The sequence below is a fragment of the Rhodnius prolixus genome, unplaced genomic scaffold (assembly GCF_049639745.1).
Source record: "Rhodnius prolixus isolate KJV_2025 unplaced genomic scaffold, Rpr scaffold_2, whole genome shotgun sequence".
NCBI lineage: Eukaryota > Metazoa > Arthropoda > Insecta > Hemiptera > Reduviidae > Rhodnius > Rhodnius prolixus.
Genome location: NW_027411592.1, coordinates 59611391 through 59633703, shown reverse-complemented (window position 1 = coordinate 59633703; position 22313 = coordinate 59611391). Strand labels below are relative to the sequence as shown.

Sequence of the window (22313 nt, the reverse complement as noted above, 5' to 3'; positions counted from 1 at the left end):
ATGGGAACAGCCAACTTTGGAGAAGAAGAGCTTTAGACCGAGATGGCTGGAAATTAATTGTTAGGGAGGCCAAATTTCACCAAGGACTGCCGAGCCGGAAGAAGAAGAAGAAGAAGAAGATTAAGAGAAGAATCGTGGACGAATTGGAAAAGGTTGAACCAAACTTGAAATTTTAGGTGCCTCAAAGATTTGAAAGATCCAAGAAAATTCTAATGTTTATTGATTCGCTTTTCTTTGCTGTTTCACAACAACAAAACGGCTCATTTTGGGATCGGATCTGTGGCTTTAAATTGATAGATAGATTTTGGGATTAGATGAGTACGACAAAAGGAAACATTGTGAACTTGTAGACAAACTAGACCTGTGCCTTCCAAACATTTCTCAAAAAATTATTCATAATCTCCAGAGAGAGAGAGAGAGAGATTAACAAGAAATCGGCGAAATTTAATGGAAATCAAGCGTACCTTCAACAGAAACGGGACAACAGATTTGGTACTAAACCGGAAACTGACTCAACTCAGAATGGACATCAAAAGAGGGCCCTTAAATTCAACAACTTTTTCCATTTCCCCTGCTGTTCCCACCCATTCAACTACTATTAAAAATACAAACTGCTTTTAGTTCCCAAAACTAACACATGTGGCGCTAGTGCGGTACCGCAGCCTCTGTGTATATAATACGCTACATATAACCTGTTCATTCATTGGTCCTGCACTAATTAATCTCAACTAATGAGCTGGAGGTTTTAAAAGCGCTTTACCTGAAATATTTACTTTCAAGTCTGCTAGTTAAATTTTTGTCTGTAATACCTGTGGGATTATTTGTAAATGGGAATTTTGGATTTACTCGTATATTTTTTGTTGGTTATTTGAAACGAATAAATCGAAGTATTCAAAACGCTTTCTTGTTTTTTCTCTATTGAGTAGAAAATGTTTACTATTACTTTGATAAATGTTTAAAAAAAATCAATTTCAGATCTTTTACGTCCTCACATTACTGTAACGTGGAATTTCCAGTTCATTGGATTTATCTAAAAGCAAAAATGTCTAATCATGGAAATTCATAAATCAAATTTGAGTTTGCTACCTATAACCTAATACCTCTACCAGTAGTGAACGCTGTTCTCTACCTTGGGCTTTACTTAGACCGAAGACTTTCTTGGAACTCCCCACACTAGACTAAAAAGAACAGAACTAAACAGACGCTATCTACTACTTAAAAGACTTTTAGACGAAAGATCAAAACTCTCTCTGGATAACAAAAGACTAATTTATACTTCTATTTTGAAACCCATCTGGGCGTGTGGAATAGAGCTGTGGGGTTCAACCAAACGCTCCAAATCTCCAAAGGATTCAAGTCCCTTCAATCTAAAATACTTCTAACTATAAGTAAACGCTCCATTTTATGTCTCCCAACCTGGACTATACACACCGTGACCTTAATATTCCTTTTATGGCACCAATTGCTGAAAACACGACACAGAAAAACTCCACTTCAACCTGTACATCTTCTAGCTCCAAAATCTTTCTTCCAAGAACTCTTCCTGATAACCCGCGGACAAGACGTCTTTAAGAGACAGTGTGGCCTTCGTGATCTTGCGGTGAATTGATAAGGTGGCGCAACTATTCCCGAAGGGTAAACGACCATCCTCCCCTCCCACCACACAATAAACCAAGGGGACTCTACCATTGTCCCTGCTTCACCACAACCACCACAAAACCTTTCCTCAACTCCTGGAGCCTGGAGACACAGAACTCCAGCGGACTGATTCACGATCCCGTGGTACCATTTCATAGAGACTCTTGTCTCCTACTTTTAAGGCCTAGAATGGTCACACTGGCCCAGACATGCCCAGCTCATTGTTTACAGGTTTCTCTACACCCTCCTGGTGTCAGCTTGGGCTTACTACATCATTCCAGGTGTGACGGTTTTCCGTACACGTCCCCTCCTATTAGTCGCCTCTTACGGCAGGCAGGAGATACTGTGGGACTATTCTCACCCGGTCCCACACGGAGATGAGTGGACTAACAGTCTAATGTTTTGGAGTGTTCCCACTGCGGTAATTTCTCCACTAGTTTGTACCTACCATTCACTTGTATCATTGTTACTTATAGCGCTGACCGCAATGATTGCAGCACAAGTAATTACAATTTTTCTAAATCTTTCAAGTTCGGATTAATAAACTTGAAAATGTGGTTACGTCCGCATTGCTGGATAAATATCTTTCGTCGCTTGTTTATCGCATCCCTGAACGGTTTTGGATTTTCATCCATCATCAGGGGTTAATTAATTAGTTTGTCGTAAAGAATTTGAGTTAAATTTATGTTCCCATCTCAAACTTCATCTACTCTTAAATGTTACAATAAACATGGCTGTTGCTGCGATGGATAAAATCAACAGGAAGTAATTGTGAAGGATTACTTAGCTGTCTCTGAGGACTATGCATTGGAATGTTTAGTGGGAGCTCCACAGATGAGAGCCGGAAGATCCAAATTGGTTAATATTAGTGTACAAGTTGGGGTTATATGTTTTGATTTCAGTAGGCGGCACAGATTCCTCCATCAGGGGTAGAAGCCTAAGGTTGGATTTTGGGGAGGATTCGATTGCCTAATTTACAAGATTAATTTACAAGACCCACCTGCTCCTCCTTCATGACAGCGCTCTGCTGCATCAACTGGCCCAGATTTAGTTCAGTTCGAGAGATTTCCTTCTGTACAGTCGGCAGATTTGTATCAACTTTAGTTTCCAAAGCTTCAACGGATTCCAACAGTTCCAGCATTGAAGCATGCACTTTGTCCACACTGGTGGTGTTGATGCCCTCCAACAGGCCAAGTTTATCATTCATATCGGTTAATCTGGTACCAACGGATCTTCCTTCTTCTTCCAACAGTATAACTCTGGTTTCCAGACTATCCAGTCGTTTCCTGAGATAACGTTGATGACGAGTTCTTTTCTCTGTTGGCTCAACTTCATTTTCATACAGCGCCTGCAACAAAATTAGTAAAGCTTGTATTACACACACATACTAGGTAATCAATCATAGTGATTGCCAAAGACAATACTAAAAAATCTGTTGCGCAGACTCACACGACTTTGTTTTACTACTATACTCAAAAGTTCTAACTCACTAGCTCAAAATTACTCCAAACGTCGAACGTTTTTGAGTTATATTTAATGCTTATCACTTTAAAAGAAATCTATCTACCTCCCTCTCTCTCATTTAATCTAATTTCCGGATTGTTTCCCAGTATAAGTAATAGATATGTGTGTGTCAGTGTAATCACTGTACGAAGTTTCAATAAAATCTCAAAATACGGAAAATTCGGTTCAGTAAAGTGGGCACTTCCGGTGGGTAGATTTTCACGATATTTGGGAAATTCAGTCTCACATTTGATTCTTATTAATACTATACAGGTGGTAAGCCAGTACAATGTACAGTAATGGCACATTAGACGTAAGTGTAACCACCTCCCCCTCGCCCAGAAGTGCCCTTAATTGATTGTTTCCGGGAAAATGTTCCAAATAAAAGTTGTAGAGCTACATAAGAGCAATTAGCTCTCCAAGTGTAAAGGAAATCGTAGGGGTTGTTTTGGAGAAAATCCTTGAAAAACTGGAAAATCTATTCAGTAAAGTGGCACTTCCGGTGGGTAGATTTTCACAAAATTTAGAAATTCAGTCGCACATTTGATTCTTATTAATACTATACAGGTGGTAAGCCTGAACAATGTACAGTAATGGCACATTAGAGGTAAGCCTAACTACCTCTCACTCCACTCTTAATTGAATTTTCCGAGCATCTACATAATATGCAATTTGCACACTAAGTTTGAAGGAAATCGTCGGAGCGGTTAAAAAAAAAAAAATTGTAAATCCTCAAACTGGAGAATTGATTCAATAAGAAATGGTATTTCTGTTTATAAAATTTCAACCAAAATCTTAATTAATATAGGAGCTCTCGTAATTTCTCTGGTTTCGCGCGATTTTGTTGACATACTTACAGGAAGCCAACTTCTCTTATAATAATTACTCTTACTGAAAGTAAGAGTAATTTATTGAAAAACATCTAGCAACGTGAGTTAAAATTTGTGAATGCATAAAATGAAAAAATTGGGAGGTAAAAAAAAAAAAATTAGGATAACCGCTTAACGAATTAACTAAGGAGTCCTAACCGGAATTGTGAGTGTGTGTGTCTGTGTGGAGGGGAGGGAGGGAAGAGTAGATATTTGAGGGCCAACTAGTTTTTATTTGCAACAAGTTTTTGGTAGGTCATAACGGTAAGATGAGAGAGAGGATGGATGAGCTCCTGGTATTAGAGTGTTTTACATTATACCCAGAAGGCGAGTTTTATAGGAGAAGATTTCTGTAGAAAGAAAATAGGAAATGTCGCGTGGGTAGCAGTAGTGGCGTGGTACTCTTTGCTAGTGGACATTACATTACATTGGCTGTATATCTAGGAGCTAGCTAGAGGAGCTTGGTGAAAAAGCTACGAGAACTCTTTGCTAGTGGACATTACATTACATTGGCTGGGTATATATATCTAGGAGCTAGCTAGAGGAGCTTGGTGAAAAAGCTACTATCTAAATTTTGTAGCTTACTATATTGTATAGCTCTATAGTAGGAGAATAGAGCTCAGAATTCTACTACTCTCTACAACCAGGAACCCATGTTTTTTTTTTTTTTCTTACAGAAACCTCGTATTCACACATACGCGAACACCATTAACAAACCCTCTTATCTTTGTATCTTCGTTTCAGTAGTTACCCTATTCCCCGTCAGAGCGCATTATAGTTCCTTGTTTTTTTTTTTTTTGGTTGCCTCTGCACAACACTATAAAGTTACGCACATATAAACGTATCTGTAAATATATATATACCAGTGTTATCTAAATTACTGGGGAGGGAGAAGAAAAGCCGTGGAGGGAAGGTAATGTTTTCTTCTGTTCTCTTGTTTAACAGAGGCTTCTCTCTTCTTATCTGATTGTAGATCATGAAGGCGTTGATTGAATAGGCGTGTCTATATCTTTTGTTTTCCTTTTACTTTTTTCTTTCTTTTTTTTAAATTTATTTTCATCACCTTCTTGAAGAGAAAAGTAGAGAATTCTTTTGTTTTTCACTCACAAGTGAGCTTTTTCTCACTTTTATTGCATTCTTTTATTTTACTCCACCTAGAAAGAAAATTAAGCAATCGATTTATCGATTGCTGAGAGTTTTTCACCTGAAATGTTTGTGGTGCTCCGAATCAGAGAGAGAGAGAGAGAGAAACGGTGGGAAATTCAAATTTAAATTTATTAGTTCAGGGGTACGCGACTATAAGAATTTGGTCAAAATAGGTCTTCCTCAAGAAAGCTCTTTAGTAAATAGTATTTTAGGTTGCAAAAAACCTAACCTGGAATCCTTGGATTTTATTTAATGGTTAATAAAATAAATTTATAGTAAAGTATGTTAGGCGGTTAAGAGACAAGACCCGCAATGCTAAGATGTATTGTTGGTTTAGTGGGTTCGATTCCTAGTATCTAGGCCTTGGATTTTATTTAATGATTAATATGAGAAATTTATAGTAAAGTATGTTAGACGGTTAAGGGGCTAGACCCGCAAAGCTAAGATGTATTGTTGGTTTAGTGGGTTCGATTCCCAGGGTCTAGGCCTTGGATTTTATTTAATGGTTAATTTGAGAAATTTATAGTAAAGTATGTTAGGCGGTTAAGAGCCAAGACCCGCAATGCTAAGATGTATTGTTGGTTTAGTGGGTTCAATTCTCGGTGTCTAGGCCTTGGATTTTATTTAATGGTTAATAAATGAAATTTAAGGTAAAGTATGTTTGCTAGTCGCCTCCGTCCACGACACCTAATTGGTAATTGGACGTTAAGCCCCGCCTGAAAAAATAGGCGATTACTTTACTTTTTTTACACCATGATATTGAAACCTGTCTGGACTTACGGAAATGGAACTTTGGGGCTCAGCCAAAGCTTCCTATATCTACAAGAATCCAATCCTTCCAGCCAAAAAACATTCCATCAAATCGCTACTGCTCCTAACTTTCTATCAAACTCCACATTGCACCAAGATTCCCTTGTTCCTTATGTTTCAGAAGCAGCAAGATGTTCTTACATTAAATTCCGTACTACAATTACCTTACATCCTAATCCTCTAGTAACTCAACTTACTAATCTATCAGGAAATCCTCCCAGGTGGTTGTAGCGCAGTTGGGGGCCACGCGATCTTCTAAATGAAGTAAGTGCCAGTCGTCAATAGTGGGGAACTGTACCTCTTTGGGAGTTTCCACCAATGGGTGAATACTCCCCTCATGCTATTCATGTATTTATCTATTATCATGTTATACGTATCAGCTTCACTTGTTGCAGAAATATAGTGCAGTTATGAAAATTAAAAAAAAGAAAGAAAGAAGAACGCCTGTTTTTTCAGGCGATCTTTAAGCTCCTAAGCTACCTAAGTTAAGTGTCATGGACGAAGACGATTAGCAAACGTACTTCCCATTGGATTTTTTTTTTGTTTGAGACTTGGTGGGCCTAGCCTGTAACCGCTGGGTGAGTGTTGATAAGAAGGCTTTATAAGTCGTAGAACAACTACCGGTACAACCTACCGGAAACTAAATCAAAACTAAACCCTATAGAACGAAAAAAACTGGCTTAACTTCCGGCTCTGAACTGTGCGGTTCATCCAATAAACAGAAAAGCAAAACAAACGCTACCGCGCATTTCCAATCTAAAGTCCTTCATCGAATTATAAATGAAGGCTCACTTCTTGGTCACGAACGCAACTGACTTTAAAGCACTTGATTCGGGGGGTATAGAGGAATCGCAGCAGCAAGTTCTAGTTTGATATTTGATCCAGATGCAACCCCAGAACCGGGACAAGATCAATCCAAGTGGAAGGTATCATTTAAATGAAACAATATTTTTTTTTAGTTTCTTAAAAAAAAAAACGATCCCCACGATTCGTAACAATTTGTTGCAAGAGAATTAATAAACAAAACTTGCACTTCCATACATTTACGGGTACAACAAGTGGAGTTTACTAAAGTTCAAATACTTTACAACAATTTCTTGGGGCATCATTAAGGAATTGGTGGTAGTAGACTTAGTATAACAGGTAGACTGTGGTCATGGTATGTAGTAGATGATGGTACTTTGTGAGCGTGCACAACTTGTAAGCTTCAAACAGTCTCCGACTCCAAAGCTCAAATGGATATGAAACTTGAAGAGCCCGGCTATTGGGGAGACACTCCACACACACACACACACACACACACATATATATATATATATATATATATATATATATATATATATATAACTACTAAATGTTCTCTGTCCCTTTACGTATTGATTTAATACTAAAGCTCAGTAACGGTTCAGAGTTAGTAGTCTAGACACTAACCACTCCATTCCTAGAGCTGGTTGCAATCATCAGCTGTTATACTTTGTGCTGCAGAACTGATTAGAAAGAGGAAATATTCAATATGGATTATTTTTTGGTGTTTACTTTCCCTAATTTCCTGTTTTAATAATAATAATAAAAAAAAGGAATTTTCCAAAATTATGGATTTTCATTAAAATATCTAAAAATAAGGACCGACAATAGTAGTAGGAAGTTGTACGTTCTGGGCCACTTTTCAAAAGAAAATGTGTCCCAAGTCGAACGGGAGAGCGAATGCAAAGAACAGGGAAGTAGATTTAACGCAAGGAAGAACCACTTTAGAAAGAGAAAGAGTGAGAGAGAAAAGGGAAGAAAAAATGAAATATGTTGCGCACTTTATTTGAATAAAGGTACTTTACTTTAGCCTTCTAGCCCTTCTACTAACACCACGGTAACCACAAAGCGCGCCGGATCTGCTGTAAATGTGAAGGGAAAAAAAAAGAAAAAAAAAAGGGAAATATTACGCTGCAATTGGCAGCAATGAATTTAAAAGTGAGTTCATTCATGAATTTAAGAATTTATGAATGTGATATTGGCGAGAATTTTTGTTTTTTTTCACGATATTAACCACATTCTTTTTTATTCATTCATAATAATAATGATAAAAAATCAGGTAAGGAATTAAAGTGTTTTTTGCGAATTACTTGATTCCAACGTGGAGATCACTGGATCGAATCCAGTTGCTGTCCCCTTAAATTTTTTTTTTCCTTTCTACGAGCTACTTTACAGCTCACTGTTCGGTGATAAGATAGTTTAGCCAGATACGAGAGAACACAGTCCAGTAATGGATGATGCGTCTGTCAGTGGGTCTGCAGAGAGTTTTTTATTTTATTTTAATTTCAAATTCTCATCATTTGCATACTTGTTACTCGTATATCAATGAAATAATCAAATATGCACATCTTAATGAAGAAGAAATCAAAATAAATAATAAACCCATTATTTACAGTCCATTATTTAACATTCCCATATTTATGTTTTTAATTAATTTATTTATATTTTTAATTTAATATATGGGAACACCGAAAAATGGAAGAATATATATTTTAATTTAGATAATGTAGTGTTTTGTAGATATATGATCAGATAAGCATGAAATAACGAGCTGCGGGAGCTTATCACGTTGTTACATGTAACTGACATGTTATGACGTGTTCAGAATAGATTACATACCCAGATATATTTAAGTAAATAAAAAATAAATAAATAAAAGCAATTGTAGAGAATAGTTTACTCTATAACTGATATAAATGACATTGTATTAATGATATTAGTTAATGAGATATAGATAGATCAAATTTGGAGTTTTATAAACTGTTCGAATTTTAAACCTTTATAACTCTCTATTTATCAGAATTCAACGATTTCTTTACCCAATTGTAGAGAATAGTTTACTCTATAACTAATATAAATGGAATTGTATTAGTGATATTAGTTTATGAGATATAGAGGGTTAAAATTTGGAGTTTTCTAAACTGTTCAAATTTCAATCCTCTATAACTCTCTTTCTATTCATCAGATTTCAACGATTTCTTTACCCAATTGTAGAGAATAGTTTACTCTATAACTGATATAAATGGCATTATATTAGTGATATTAGTTTGTAAGAAATAGAGAGTTCAAATTTGGAGTTTTCTAAACTGTTCAAATTTCAAACCTCTATAACTCTCTTTCTATTCATCAGAATTCAATGATTTCTTTACCCAATTGTAGAGAATAGTTTTCGCTGTAGCTGATATAAATGGCATTATATTAGTGACATTAGTTTGTAAGAAATAGAGAGTTCAAATTTGGAGTTTTCTAAACTGTTCAAATTTCAAACCTCTCTTTCTATTCATCAGAATTCATTGATATCTTTACCCAATTGTAGAGAATAGTTTACTCTATTACTAATATAAATGGCATTGTATTAGTGATATTAGTTTATGAGTTATAGAGAGTTAAAATTTGGAGTTTTCTAAACTGTTCAAATTTCAATCCTCTATAACTCTCTATTCATCAGATTTCAACGATTTCTTTACCCAATTGTACAGAATAGTTTAATCTATAACTTGCCTAAATGGCGATGTTTCAGCGATAATTGTAATTGAGATATAGATGGTTAAAATTTGGTGGTCTGCGAATACCTTAAGTTTTAATGAATACTAGTAATAAACTTCTTTTGTAAGTGAAAATGCTGTAAACAAAGCATTACTGGGAGCAAGTTGCTTGCTAAGTATCTACTACTTTTTATTTTTTTTTTGGGGGGGGGGAGGTAAAGCGCTTAGTTTTTTGTTTTAAGCAGGCCCTAAATTCAGGATATGAAAGCAGCCAAGTATTTTTACTTTATTATTATTTTTGGAACATAAAAACTCTTATTTATACTGTAGCATTTTACTTTTAACAGCATTGGTTAAAGTGCTCGAGCAAAAGATTTGTCCAAAAGATTATTTAGAAAATTTCTTTTCCGCAGGATGTAAAGTAAAGCGTGTGTCTGCAGAAAAGATGGGAGGGAAATGTCTTAGTAAAAAATAAATATAAATATACATAAAATACTTTTTTAAAGACGGATATTTTTCGTCACATTTAATAAAATGAGGTGTCCATGAGAGAGAGAGAGTGAGTGAGCGAGATAAAAAGTGAAGATGTAAAATGAAGAAAATGCGAAGTAAGGTAAATTTAGGAAAATAAAGAAAAATAAAAACGAAAGCTATTATGTGACAGGTGCTGGAGAAGCATGAGCTAGGCGGAAGTTTCTGAGCGTTAGTATGAGCCTCAATCCAATCTGGTTTAATAAGTAAATTGTTAAAGCGGAAACCGAGGCGTCATAACTTATCAGGAGATTTTTTTTTTTTTTTTTTTTATATCTAGAACATCTACTTTTATCATTATTAAAAACTTTCATCTTCGTAAGGAGTAAATTCCAAACTAAAAAGATGATATTTTCTTCTCTACCAAATATTATGGTAAGATTCATTTAGAAATTGAAACTAGAAAAAATTAAATTTATGTAAAAAAAAAAAACAATTCCGGTGTGCAGACTCACACGACTCTCTCTTACTACTTACGTCCACCCGTAAGTTGTAACTCTAAAAATTACGAACGTATGAATCACAATTAAGGAGTCTACCCCCCCCCCCCCCGCACAGTCATTTACAGAAGTATCTTTAATCAAAGATTTTGTAGATTTATATGTTTGTAAATCTGTCTATTTAAAATATAATGTGGCACTTCCGGTTAATCGATCTTTTTATACAATTACGAGTGAAATTTAGTCTCACGTTTATTACTTAATATCCATACAGTTGGTACGCCTGTAAAGTAAAGTAATTGCCTATTTTTTCAGGCAGGTTTTACGTCCAACTAACAATTAGGTGTCGTGGACAGAGGCGACAAGCAAACATACTTTACTGTAAATTTCTCATATTAACCATTAAATAAAATCCAAGCCCTAGAAATGAGGAATCGAATCCACTAAACCAACAATACATCTTAGCATTGCGGGTCTAGTCTCTTAACCGCCTAACATACTTTACTTTAAATTTCTCATATTAACTATTAAATAAAATCCAAGCCCTAGAAATGAGGAATCGAATCCACTAAACCAACAATACATCTTAGCATTGCGGGTCTAGTCTCTTAACCGCCTTACATACTTTCACTATAAATTTCTCATATTAACCATTAAATAAAATCCAAGCCCTAGAAATGAGGAATCAAACCCACTAAACCAACAATACATCTTAGCATTGCGGGTCTAGTCTCTTAACCGCCTAACATACTTTACTTTAAATTTCTCATATTAACTATTAAATAAAATCCAAGCCCTAGAAATGAGGAATCGAATCCACTAAACCAACAATACATCTTAGCATTGCGGGTTTAGTCTTTTAACCGCCTAACATACTTAACTGTAAATTTCTCATATTAACCATTAAATAAAATCCAAGCCCTAGAAATGAGGAATCGAATCCACTAAACCAACAATACATCTTAGCATTGCGGGTCTAGTCTCTTAACCGCCTAACATACTTTACTATAAATTTCTCATATTAACCATTAAATAAAATCCAAGCCCTAGAAATGAGGAATCGAATCCACTAAACCAACAATACATCTTAGCATTGCGGGTCTAGTCTCTTAACCGCCTTACATACTTTCACTATAAATTTCTCATATTAACCATTAAATAAAATCCAAGCCCTAGAAATGAGGAATCAAACCCACTAAACCAACAATACATCTTAGCATTGCGGGTCTAGTCTCTTAACCGCCTAACATACTTTACTTTAAATTTCTCATATTAACTATTAAATAAAATCCAAGCCCTAGAAATGAGGAATCGAATCCACTAAACCAACAATACATCTTAGCATTGCGGGTTTAGTCTTTTAACCGCCTAACATACTTAACTGTAAATTTCTCATATTAACCATTAAATAAAATCCAAAGCCTAGACCGGGGGAATTGAACCCACTAAACCAACAATACATCTTAGCAATGCGGGTCTAGTCTCTTAACCGCTCGGCTATTGTGGCGCCTAAGTGGCAAGCCTGTATAAAAGATATTCTTAATACACTTAAGAAGAAAACATAGCCTTCCTACAATTGAAAGAATAATAGAATTTTCATGGAAAATGTTACAATAAAACTTTATAGAGTTCCTAATATATTTATAGACTTAGGACACTACACCAAACCGGACATTGTGTTTCAAAACAATTACTGCAACAGAACTCACCTAGACGCGTACTAATCAATGACTCACACACCACGGAGACTGCATCCATTATCCCCCGTTACACTCCTATATCCAAAATCGTATCTGCATGAAACTTCTTTCCATCCTAGACGGTCATCCTAATCCACTCTGCCGTGACATCTCCTATGATTTTCCCTGCAGACACAAAAGACTAAAACACATTCTTCCCGAACTATCTACACTAGCTGCAGGTTTTTCCTTTCATTTCCGCTGCATTCTGTATCCTTCACATCTGAAGCTTTCTCCCATACCATTGTTATGAAGGTTATTATGTATTGTTCATTGGTACCTCATCTTTATATTTATTATAAAGATTATTTACTTATCTATCAAAACAATTTCACGAACGCTCGAGAGGGGGGAAAGAAATACGGCTTTGGTCAGATTAGAACAGGTGTTCGCTCGCTTAGTGTGAATGCATCATAAACTGATGTAGATCTTTTTCTTTTCTTTTTACGATGAATACTCAGACTGCATTACTTCCTGTAAAAACCACGCATCCTTTTAGTCAACATCGTGATATCTGGACGGAAATATGATTTCCCAGGAAGTTTTTTTTTTTTTTCTGTTTGTTTAATTTTCAAAAACTCAAGAGACCACAAAACAAATAAACCAAACTACAGGAAATCAACTATTTCCCGGAGGTATTTTTTGTTTTGTTTTAATATCCAAATAAAGGGAAAAGGTTTTCATTAAGGTTGGTACGCTTGTTGGTATGTTTGGGCTAAAAAAAGAACCTCTTTGTTTACAAAACTCATGAAACAAACTACAATGCAATGGGTTTATTGCTAACAAACCTCTAAAGGCTTTTGTACTGGTTGTTAGTTTATTTGGTGAAGGTTTACTTCTAATTAATTTCTAGTTTTATTATTGTTTTGGCCATGAATCCATATTGGTGGTTATTTATTATTATTTTTTATTTAAAGCAGGAGGGGGCAGGTGTTTGGTTTAGTGGTCAAGAGCGTGGTTTTGTAAGTGGGAGGATCCCCAGTTCGAATCCCGCGTAAAACTACTTTTTAATAGTTAAAAAAAAATTGTTCACCGTAAAGTATGAGCTTCCGACCCCCCCCCCTGTCCTCAACACCTAATTTGGTAGTTGGACGTTAAGCCCTGCCTGAAAAAAAAAAATAGGCGATTTACTTTGCTTTAAGGCCGGCCAACATCTTGAGGTTATTGTTGCCCGCCTGGTGCTTTTCCCAGTACAGCGCCGGCCACATGACAGTACATCAACGGAGAGTCAGCTGTAGTAAGCTTCAAGAATAAAAAAAAAACTAAGGCCCAAGCAGCTGGATTCGAACCGGTGATCTTCGCATTGGAGGTCCAATATTCGCTAACCATTTAACTGGTTAGTTACAAATTTTTGTTGTACTAAATTATCTTTTAATAGCTTTCTACAGTTATTTGTTTTAGTTTTATTTCTTATATAACATAATTATTATTCTTAGCCTATTCTCGGTTAAATTGTTTACCTATTAATGAGCATTTTTACTAAAATATTGATGAAAACACGTGGTTTTAGACTTTGTCCTTCCGCTTCTAGATTTTTTAAGATTATAGAAAGTATTGAGCTTATCAACTTTTTCAAATTTAATTTTCTCAGAGTGGAAAAAAAGCTCTGTAATCATCATCATTTTTAGTTAGTGCCCATGATCAGCATCCAGTAGGATAGGCCTTCCAGTAGTTCTTATAAAAGAGAAGTTCAGGTCTTCCGGAGATCTGATTTTTTTGTACTTATTTCTTATTTGTTTTGTGATGGATGTTGCCGATTACTGAAACATAACCTTCCTTAACTGTCTTACAAGACTTGAAAGCTTTTTACAAGATCTTATTGTGCTCCAAAGAGAGCAGCTTGTGCCCCACCCCCACCCACCCACAGAAAATATTTGCCCTTTTTTTTTCCGCAACATGAAGATAAATAAGTAGATTTTTTTTTAAAAAAAAGGGATTCGCCCTGCGAACAGACATCCCTTCCCACCAATAAAAGAAAGGCCTAAGCAAATGTCCTCAGCATGAAATGATCACTCACTTTGACAATCAAGTAGAAAGTACCACATTTCAGAGGACATCGCGTATCTGACATTGCCTTCGGTCTACGTAATTTCATTTCTACTTGTTCCTCTCGGATGTTCTTTTACCTTTTTCTACTATTCCGCATGATTTTTTTTTTAACCATTTCTTTTCCTTTAACTTCATCTCTTTATTCAAAAAGAGTAGAGAGAGTAAAGAAAGAGAATGGTTAGAGATATCTTTAAATCTGGTGCTACATTTGGTCGTATTCCTTTTATTCGGCAATTTCTTTCTCATGTAATATGATAAATATAGAAAAGGAAATTCTCCTTGGCAACATTATGTTACTCACAAAGTAACTTCCTTTAACTAAACGATATATAAAACTTTTTTTATGCACAATAAATTCTTTCGAACGGAAGTATGTACATTATTTATATACCTTTTTCTTTTTTTTTTATCATTACATCAAATAGGCAGTGGTTGGTAAAAAAGAGAGAATATTATGTACCAATAATACCATTTTCTGAATTTAATAAAAGAATGTAATAGGTAGGTGAAAACCACGATGTACCGGAAACGCCTCTTTTTCTTTTGAGGAAAATCTAGTAATGATTCCATACCCCCGCCCTAAAACCTGAAAACCTTTAATCGATTTGTCAAAAGGCAGAAAACTGTAAAAAAAAAAAAAAAAAAAACCAATAAAAAGAAAAACAGGGAAAATTCCCTTGCATTTTCCGAATTTTTAGGAAATTGCATTTTCTTCAAACTGAAAATTTTTGGGGTGCCTTAAATATTTCCTTAATATTATATAAGTTTTTAAAGCCATAAATTTTACCAATTTGGCCCGGAAAAATTGGCTTGATAGAATTTTCTCGGAAAAATTTTCAAGGTGTGATTTCAGGAGATCTGACTGAAGGATTTTTGATTCGTTAATTTTCTGTCAGATCCTACGGGATTTCTAAAATGAAATTTTTATAAAATCTGAGTTACCTTTACGATCTTTTGAAAACCACTTTTTCATAATCAATACAGATTCTTCCGGTTAAAAGTTGTTAGCTCTTTGTCGGGTATGTTTCCGGAATAGCGCACAAAGAAATGAACTATCAAATGTGAACTGTGTGCGCATTTTCGGGTTCCAGTGATAACGCATCCTACAGGGCATACATTCACTGAGTCTAATTTCTAAATCGCTTAAACCAAACCATGCAATTACAGTACAATTAACCGGGATTCGCGGATTAACCGGGATCATGTTCAGTCATCATTAAGAACACCTCAGATCGGCGCTGAAACAAAAGTTAATTTTCAGTGGCGACAGGAAAATTTTTTTGTCTTCCGATGTAACATAATTGGTAGGCGTGGCAACAACTCTTTTATACCTGATTTTCTTGAAGGGTCATTATTTATGTATGTATGTAAAAACTTTAAATATGGTGCAATTAGTACTGAATTTCTTGGGATTTACCACGGTCTTACAAAAGATCTTAAAGACCATGGGACAAAACGGCTTTTTAATTTACATATTTTCACATAGGCATCTTACTGATGAGTCTAACTATGCACCCGTATAATACATACATACTTATATACATATATACATTCATAGTTACAAATGTACTATGTAATACTGTGTATTCGGTTTAACCGGGATTTCAGTTTTCCGGGGTGGGCATAGCCGCAGGTCAGCCCCGGTTAATCGAGGTTGTACTGTACAATGAAATAAATCGATAAATATGCAATTACAACGAAACTTCCTCTTTAGACAGGAAAGGAGAGTAATTAATTAAATCCTGGTACTCCCCCTTGATTCTTAAAAGCGATTTCGATCGAAACCTTCTAGTAAGTTCAGAATGCGATGGTGATACTAAGATTAGATTAGACTCTGGTTGGAGGTTGGCTAATCAGTCTACGTCACCACCATGACCCAGTGGGAATATTGTGGTGTTCCCTCCAATTAGAGAGCACTTTGTCCAAAGTCTCCTGTCTGTTTGATTAGTCCAGGAGTCTGGAAAGAGGCTGAGAGTTTGAAGATTTTCTCTGCCATGTCTACCCTTTCGAATGGGTTAAAATTGTTAAATTCAGATTCCTGACCAAATCTACAACATCCATCTGTTGTCAGGCTTACGCGATTATATATACTAACCTAGTTTTTTTCTCAGCAGCTGAAAGAGATGGGGGATTTTATACTTAGAAAAGTTTCTCACGAAGTTAAGCTACAACGACACCAAACTGAACAAAGAACCAAGAACAAAGAACAGGAACATGTTCGGTGTAAGCGATAATACCCAAGTAGTTCTTAGAACGGTCTTTCTACTCACGGCCTTCGAACACGCCGTTAACATAAAATCCCTTAAAAACAATCTTCATCGGAAAAAATATTTAAATTAAAAGCTATCGATTAACCAAACGATAATAAACTTTTTTAATTTAAATCAACCAATCGGAAATGACAATTTACTCGATTGAATTTTTTTTTTCTGATTTTATTCGATCTTCTAAATAATCAGATCTATTTTATATTCAATCTAGATATGGTTTTAAAATTTGCTTTAGAGTACACAGTGTGTTTCTAGGATATGATGTGACGTAACCTTTCCTTTCACATTTAATATTGTATGCCCTTGAAAATGTTTAATATTGATGTTAAACCTAGTTTTAGGATAATTATTCACGTAAATTGTACAAAAGTAAGTGAATGTCACGTAAATGAAACTGAACCTAGGTGAATCCTCCGTGTACGTATGTATGTATGTTTGTACAAAGTCTGGTATTTTATGCAATTCTCTTTAATTATACAAACGAAATATAATTAGTATTCTAATTAAGCACAGCTTTTCTGTAAAACTGAATATAATTGACTTTGTAAGCTTTCCATTGATGATAATTTCGAGTAGGTATATCAAACACTGTCTTAATGATATGCTTGAGCTTTGGAGGAGCTTTAATAGCAAATTTTGTTTGAATATTTTAAAAGAAACTATGAACTATTTTACGTAGACTGAGTGAATTCTTATTTTCAAAATCTTCAACACTTTTTCATATTATTTCCTATCTAAGACATTCTTAATATTGACTTTTATTGAATGCATATGTTTTACTATGGATGTGTCTCCGCCGTTTCATAAAGTGCCTTAAAATGTGGACGAAGCGCATTTAAATATTGCACTTCTGTCACATTTAAATAAAAAAATAAATAAATAATTTACAGCTTTGTAATTTTCTATCAAGATTACCACTCCTTAAGATTTGTTAAAAATTACACCAATTAATTACACCCTAATTCTGTTTTATGTAATAATTACACGTATCGAAATTATTAATAAAATCATTGCTTCAATTTTATCTGGTATGTTATCTACCTGTCCTTTACAATATATTAATTAAATATAATAAAAGCCCAATAACATCCATAACCATGGTAATAAACTTTATTCTCATGTTACAAATCCACTCATCCGTGTGCAATTACTAATTCAATTACATACAAGCTCCTCGTATATTCCTGTTATTGAACTGGAATACAATGGTATTGCCCACACGTATTGAACCTAAATCGTCAATAAATGTTAACTGGATGATTTTGGCACTTTTTATTCAATTTTGTTGTTGTTTTTTTAAAAATATATTTATCGGTGTTATCAATGGCGGCCCGTTGCATTAAGTTTTGTGCTGAATTTCATTTATCTAATAAATGAGGGTTATAGGATAATTAACTAGTCCGACATGACTGTAACTTTAAGGTAAAGCCTATTTCTTTTAGGCGAGACTAGTAAACATACTTTACTATAAATTTCTCATATTACCCACATTAAATAAAATCCAAGGCCTAGACACTGGGGAATCGAATCCACTAAACCAACAATACACCTTAGCATTGCGGGTCTAGTCTCTTAACCGCCTAACATACTTTACTATAAATTTCTCACATTAACCATTAAATAAAATCCAAAGCCTAGACCTGGGGAATTGAACCCACTAAACCAACAATACATCTTAGCATTCCGGGTCTAGTCTCTTAACCGCCTAACATACTTTACTACAAATTTCTCATATTAACCACATTAAATAAAATCCAAAGCCTAGACACTGGGGAATCGAACCCACTAAACCAACAATACATCTTAGCATTGCAGGTCTAGCATCTTAACCGCCTAACATACTTTACTACAAATTTCTCATACTAACCATTAAATAAATTCCAAGGCCTAGACCGGGGAATCGAACCCACTAAACCAACAATACATCTTAGCATTGCGGGTCTAGTCTCTTAACCGCCTAACATACTTTACTACAAATTTCTCATATTAACCACATTAAATAAAATCCAAAGCCTAGACACTGAGGAATCGAACCCACTAAACCAACAATACATCTTAGCATTGCAGGTCTAGCATCTTAACCGCTCGGCTATCACGCGCCTGACTGTCTAATAATTTTTAGTATTCCTTTAGTATTCCGATTATTTTCTTTAATGATAAGAAAAATCTATGAATGACAGCTGATTAATGTCCTTTACTGCGTATGTAAATTGCATGCGTGGGAAATTTACTACTCAGATCCAGTCTACGCCCAATATGACCGAAGTTCAAAGCATAAAAGAAGACAAATAAAGAAAGGAGCATTTAAAAAAACTTATATTACTGGATTAGATGTTAAATAAAAATCCATAAATTCATATCTGGCTAAAAGCAATGGCGGAATTCAGTTGTGATTTAAAGTACAACTTTAGCCTCTACTTTTAATTGAATACTTTTTCACATTACCAAACAATTGTGTGTGTATTATATATATTTTGCATACAATTACTCACACTTTTTAATTAAGTAATGAATTGTATAAAATAATATTTTTACACCATCTATTTACTACAAAATTTAATCTTACTTTATTAAAAAACTTTCCAAGCACCCCTTGGAGACAGCTTAATGTAAAATCTAGGTCAGCTGGTTAATTCTCTGGCTTCTATGAAGAACCTTCCATTTTAGCCAAAATAAAGGAGAATGTTCTTCATTTTGGAGAGAGAAAAACTGGAGTATATTGAAGAATCGGATGGATAGTGTTCCTGAGGGGACTATTTACTCCTGGCTTTTAAGGGACATCCAGGACGGAGTACCATCATTATTCTCAGGTAACAATCTCATTCAAAGGTAAAGAACTGGAAGCTAAGAAGTTAACAACTTTTCTTATTCGCTGGTTTAAAAACAGAAAAAAAAAAAAACCACTTCCTCCAGGGTATCTGAATCATGATCCTGTTCCCTGAAGAAGTCTGCGTTCAATATCCTGGACTTCGTCTCGACAAGAATCTACACAATAGACTCAAATGACTTGAATTGAACCAGATGTACAGCTACATGACAAAGATTTTCTTGACAAAGTTACAAAGAAGCAAAGACTTCTACGTAGTCTTTCTAGCACCTATCTGGACTTCCTGGGATTGAACTACAAGAAACAGGAAAAGCCGCCTGAAAATTTTTTTTCGACCAATCACTGATGGCACCGCCTAGACCATGCACAGCGACCTGCTGAATCTGCAAATCCCGTTAGTTTTGGTTCTCTAGTCCTATTCCTAGCTAAATCAAATTCCAGTCCAAACTTTTCCTAAATCCTCCCTCACACTTTAGCTTGTCCCACCAATATCCTTCTGTTAAATCTTCCAATAAGGTTGAAGGGACGGACAATGGCCTCACGAGTATCTGGTCGAACATCTTGTCGAATAGGGCATCTTTTAAATTTAATTCATTCGATATTTTGCATTAACTGACTTATGGTCTTTGTAGAAAGCCTTGTTTTATTTTATTGTATTATCATTATTATTTTTTAATGATTTAAGGCGCGTCAACATCTTAGGTTATTGGCGCCCGGAGCTTTTTTCAGTGCTCTGCCGGCCTCCGTTACAGACAACTCTGTCCATCACCGGACAGTGAGCTGTAAGAAGCTTCTAGGAAGAGAAAATCTAAAGGTCAGCAGCTGGATTCGAACCCGGGACCTTCGCGTGGGAGTCCAGTACGCTAACCGCAAAGCTAATCCCTTCCCTTCCTAGGAGCTTCTAGGGCTTATTACTATTATTATTATTTACTTTTATCAAATTGTAGCGTACATAATTGCAATTCGCAATTTCAAATAAATAATTAAAAATTGCTTTCTCGTCACATCTCAAGTACATATGAGTTTAAATTCTACAATGATTAGATTTTACAGGAAATAATTATTTATATCCGAAAATGGTTTTGGGGGAAAAAACGTAAACACAAACCATGGTATTCCATCTGGTGCTACTGTTGTTTCCGGTACAAAAAAGTTTTGATTTAAAAATCCGTTAGACCGTAAAGGGCGATTTTACAGGTTCGAGGACTGTGGTATGATTACAAGAAACTATGGACGGCTCTAAAAAAAGAAACCAAAAAGCAAAGAGCAATACGCAGGATACAAACCTAAGGAGTATTAGATCTTAGTAATATTAAATGACCCTTCCGGTGTAGCAGTCCCAAAAAAAAAGAGTCAATAATCGAAGCAGAAATGACAGAAATAAATAAATAAATAGACGTTTCCAAGTGAACACCTCTACTTTATATAAATAAAGCACTTAATGCATTTATTTATTTTGAGCGGAAGGAGCTCCATTCAATAGCTAGTACGTCAATACACTTGGCACTTCCTGAACTCCCGAGGCTTTCTAAATGTTTGGAGTTCTTCCATTTTTTTGTATTCTTCACTTCCTGTTTTTGTTGCGTGTTCTTCTTTTTTTCTTTCTCCAGCTGACTTTTTAATTGAAGTATTTTATTTCTTCCTTTCTTTTTCTTTTTAAAGTCATCTTCCTTTTAAGTAACTTAACGTCTATTATTGTAGACTTTTATTCATATAGTCTACTTATTTCATTATGTTCTAACTAATTAACTTGAGAAATGGAATAGTGGTTACAAAAGGGGAAAAAACATCTGCTAAAACACAATCAATATAGCGTGCATCCACCATCTCCTGGTGCCTAGAATCTAGGCCCTAGATCCGCCATAAACAGGATCTTCATAGAAAAGTCGTTAATTTGATCTATCGTAATCATACAAGTTTTTTTTTTTTACAATTTGTAACCGATTTCGGATTTTCATCCATCATCAGAAGTTGATTCATCAGTATGATAAAAGTCTATGCAAATATTTGTGTAAAACATGAATTAACTTGCAAAACATTCTTGTAATGGCGCTTCTTGGCAAACATTTTTTGTTTTTAATTTATTTTGTTTTTTACAATCTGTATAAATATATACAATAAGTAAACAGGATGTAAATAAGATGAACTGGTGTGGGAGGAGTGCAGGAGGAGAGAAGCTACCCAGCGGTAGCACTCTCGTTAGGAGAGAGGGGAATGTGAAGAGGAGAATATGAGTAGAAGAGAGGAGACATTTAGTTCTTCAGACCTCAAGGAAGTCGCGGGGGCCACTGGCGATTCAGTCGGCGAGGAGTATTAGGGATGTCAGAGAAGGCAAGGAGACTGTACAAGAGGATTTGAGCAAGTAGAGAGAGCAGTATGGAATTTTTGGTATTTAGTCTTGGCTTGTTGGTCTATGAAGGGAATGTTGAGGTCGGTGTGAGGTTGGTCACCGTAGAAAGGTTGCGTCAACTATCTGTCGGCAGTAGTTTTGACTGAAATGTTTTGTACTGTCCATATGTTTGTAGTTTTGGCTGAACCCCAGACAGCTCTAGTCCGTAAGTCCACATAGGTTTGAGGATAGTACTGTATAGTAATCGTTTCGAGTTCAATGGGTAATTTGGAGCGTCGTCCAAGTAGTATGTTGAGCAGTTTAGCATGTTTCTTCATTGCTTGTCTTTTAAGTCTAGTGTGTGGGTTCCATGTGAGACCTTTGTCCTATAAAGAGCCCAAAAGGTAGAGCACCCAGATCTGTGTACAAGGAAGAGGATTGCTGTTGAAGAGGAGGACAGGTGGACAGAGGGGCCCCGCTGGAGAGTAAACGTTGCATGCTGGCAGCATTTCTGTGGGTTCCATTTTAATCTGCCACTTCTTCTTTGCCCAGGATTCTATTTTATGTAAGTGTGTCCTGTAACTTGTATGAAGCTGATGTACTTGTGGCTAATATGGGCTGTGTCGTCTGCATATGTACAGAGTAGTGTAGAG

At 35.5% G+C, this 22313-nt stretch overlaps 1 protein-coding gene across 1 annotated transcript in view; it reads right to left on the bottom strand.

Moving 5' to 3' along the window:
• The window catches only part of sca (scabrous), a 127543-nt gene that overhangs the window by 15892 nt on the left and 89338 nt on the right, over positions 1-22313 (bottom strand). Inside the window, exon 4 of the mRNA XM_074116985.1 lies at positions 2639-2986. Within this exon, the coding sequence (XP_073973086.1) occupies positions 2639-2986 (348 nt within the window). The remainder of the gene's footprint in view (positions 1-2638; positions 2987-22313) is intronic.